This window comes from Trypanosoma conorhini (genome assembly GCF_003719485.1).
Source record: "Trypanosoma conorhini strain 025E chromosome Unknown Tco_14.4_contig_00295, whole genome shotgun sequence".
NCBI classification, from domain to species: Eukaryota; Euglenozoa; class Kinetoplastea; order Trypanosomatida; family Trypanosomatidae; genus Trypanosoma; species Trypanosoma conorhini.
In genome coordinates, this window is record NW_021704381.1 from 1 (window position 1) to 2617 (window position 2617).

Here is a 2617-nt window from a genome sequence, read left to right on the forward strand (position 1 = left end):
GTTCGTCCTTTTCCAGTTAGATGCAAAGTCAGACATAATTACAGAGCAGCACAGCAGGGGGAGAGAAGGGAACGGAGCGGGGTGTTCAGGTTGAAGCAAAAATCAGATAAATAGTAAAGAATTATTTTTTTTTTTTAATCCGGTCGGCGTTGGCGACAGCCGCTCGGGAGCTGTGAGGCACGCTCTGGCTGGGGGAGATTGTGACGCACGTGTGTGTGTGTGTGTGTGTGTGTGTGTGCAGCGCGTGGAGGGGTACGGGGGAGTGGCAGGAGCCCGTGGCGGGGAGGGGGGAAAAAGCAGGAGGCCCCTCGGCGCTGCTGCCGCCACTTCCCCCACGGACTCGACATCCCTTGCGTTGCTGGCCACTTTCTCCTCCTCGCCGCGTTAAATTCTCCTCTTGTTTGTCCCCCACCCCCCACCCCCGCAGGCACTTTTTTTTTTTTTGAAGCTCCCCCATGGCGCAGCCTGCGGTTGCAGGCAGTCGCAGGAGGACCACACATCCGCAAAGAGGGGAGGGAGTTTTGCCTGCGGCCTCGGGGAGTGTGCCTGTGTGGGTGGAGGACAGGTGGAAACGCAACGGTCCCCCGCCCAGGAGAAAGAATCCCCTGCCGAGGCGTGTGCGTGTATGTGTGTGTGTGTGTGTGGGGCCTGCTGGCGGGGCACGCAAAGGGGGAGCGGCCGGCAGACGCGTTCGCCGAGGGCGCGTCACGCACGCACGCACGCACGCACACAAACAAAGAGGGAGAGAGGGAGGCAGGCAGCTGCACCGCAGAACACTGCCCACGGGCACAGACACGAGAAACCCACACACAACCACGCGCACAGAGAGAAGATGTGCCTATGCGCAGAAACCGCCGTGTATCTTCTCGCGCTGGGCGCGTGGTTGCGTGTCATCCCTTTTTATTATTATTATTATTGTTATTGGTGCTATTATTCCCCCATTCTATGCCAGAGCGCAGCACCCCGAAAAGACAGCCATCGCCAACGGACCGACGCGAATAGAGAGGTGGTGAGAGAGGGAGTCGGAGGGGGGCGTCACGTATACAAAGAGGGGGAGGGGTCGAGCAAAGCAAGAGAGGGGGAGGTCGATAGACTCAACCGGAATGGCATTCACATACCAATACGATGCACATAATCCTCAACGTTGGACGGCATGTCGAAGTTGATCACCACGTCCAGGTCCTTGATGTCCAGCCCACGCGCGGCGACGTCCGTCGCGACGAGGACGGAGCGGTCGTCGCGGCGGAAACGGTCCAGCACGTAGTCGCGCTGCGACTGCTCCTTGTCGCCGTGGATCGCCATCACGGCGCCGCCAAGGATGCGCCGCAGCGACCCGTGCAGGGAGTCGGCCGTGCGCTTCGTCTTTACGAAGATGAGCACGCGCTGGCGGCCGAGTTTTTGCAGGATTTCCTCTAGTCGCCGCTGCTTGTCGTACTCCTCCACCACCAGCACGTGCTGGCAGACGTCGTTGTTGGCCACAAGGTCCTCGGAGCCGACGTGCACGCGGATGAAGTCCCGCTGGAAGCTCGCCGCCAGGTTGCGAATCTCCTGCGGCCACGTCGCGGAGAACATGAGGGTTTGTCGGTCGGAGCGGATCTGCGTGCAAATCTTGCGGATCTGGATCTCAAAGCCCATGTCCAGCATGCGGTCCGCCTCGTCTAGCACCAGGTACGTCACACGCAGCAGGTTCGTCGCCCGCATCTCCAACAGGTCAATGAGGCGCCCCGGGGTGGCGATAGCAACGTGCACGCCGGCGCGCAGCACGCGGATCTGCGGTCCCTTTGGGGCCCCACCGTACAGGCACGTTGTCGTGATGGTGGGGATGCGTCGCAGCACCTTCCGCGTCTCCTCCTCGATCTGCACGGCGAGTTCACGCGTTGGGGCGAGTACCAGGGCGATGGGGCCGTCGCCAGGGCGAACGGGCGGCTGGGCCATGATGTGCAGCGCGGCGGGCACCATGAACGCCATTGTCTTGCCGGAGCCCGTCTTGGCGACCCCGACGAGGTCGCGGGAGTTCAGTAGAATGGGCCACGCGATGGACTGAATCGCCGTGGGCGTTTTGTAGCCGAGGTCGATGAAGGACTGGTGAATGGAGTCGGGCGCGACGAGGTCGGAGAAGACCAACATCGGCTGCGGCACCCGGTCGCCGTAGATGGTGATGCGGTTCTCGCGGAGCCACTGCGCCACCTCCGCGTCGCTGCGCTGCTGCTGCGGCTTGTAGTAGTTCCACTGCGACGCCACCACCTGCACCTCGCTCCAGTTGACGTCGCGGAGGTTGGCGCCGAGGGCGGCCATGCGGTCGCCGGGGTAGGGGTCACCGTACGACATCCCGGGTTGCTCTTCTGCCTTTCCTTCGTCTCTTGCCTTGCCACGGCGAAGCTGCTGGTATGCTTTCTCTCACACAACTCGCAAAGGGAAAGAAGAAGAAGGAAAATAAAAAATAAAAATAAAAAATAAAACGGCGTGCGGGCAATGAGGCAAAGTGGGGGAAGGAAGTTTGGCTCGCATCCTGCAGGCAACCAAGCGAAGTGAGGGAGTCCGCGCCACGCGGGCTTTCTCTCTCTCTCTCTCCCTCTCTTCCACTTTTTATTCATTCTCACTCTCTCTGTCGACGTCG

At 60.9% G+C, this 2617-nt stretch overlaps 1 protein-coding gene across 1 annotated transcript, besides 6 other annotated features; it reads right to left on the reverse strand.

The window, feature by feature from the left end:
* Window positions 1-209: 209 nt before the first annotated feature.
* Window positions 210-238: a microsatellite.
* A 377-nt stretch (window positions 239-615) lies between these two features.
* Window positions 616-644: a microsatellite.
* Window positions 645-706: 62 nt separating this feature from the next.
* Window positions 707-732: a microsatellite.
* A 165-nt stretch (window positions 733-897) lies between these two features.
* Window positions 898-935: a microsatellite.
* Window positions 936-1110: 175 nt separating this feature from the next.
* Tco025E_05211 (putative ATP-dependent DEAD/H RNA helicase) lies at window positions 1111-2328 on the reverse strand (the record flags this gene model as incomplete). The annotated part of the gene is made up of 1 exon (XM_029372112.1): window positions 1111-2328. The coding sequence occupies one exon, from the start codon at window positions 2326-2328 to the stop codon at window positions 1111-1113; it is 1218 nt and encodes a 405-aa protein (XP_029227779.1).
* A 102-nt stretch (window positions 2329-2430) lies between these two features.
* Window positions 2431-2459: a microsatellite.
* Window positions 2460-2552: 93 nt separating this feature from the next.
* Window positions 2553-2610: a microsatellite.
* The last annotated feature ends 7 nt before the right edge of the window (window positions 2611-2617 follow it).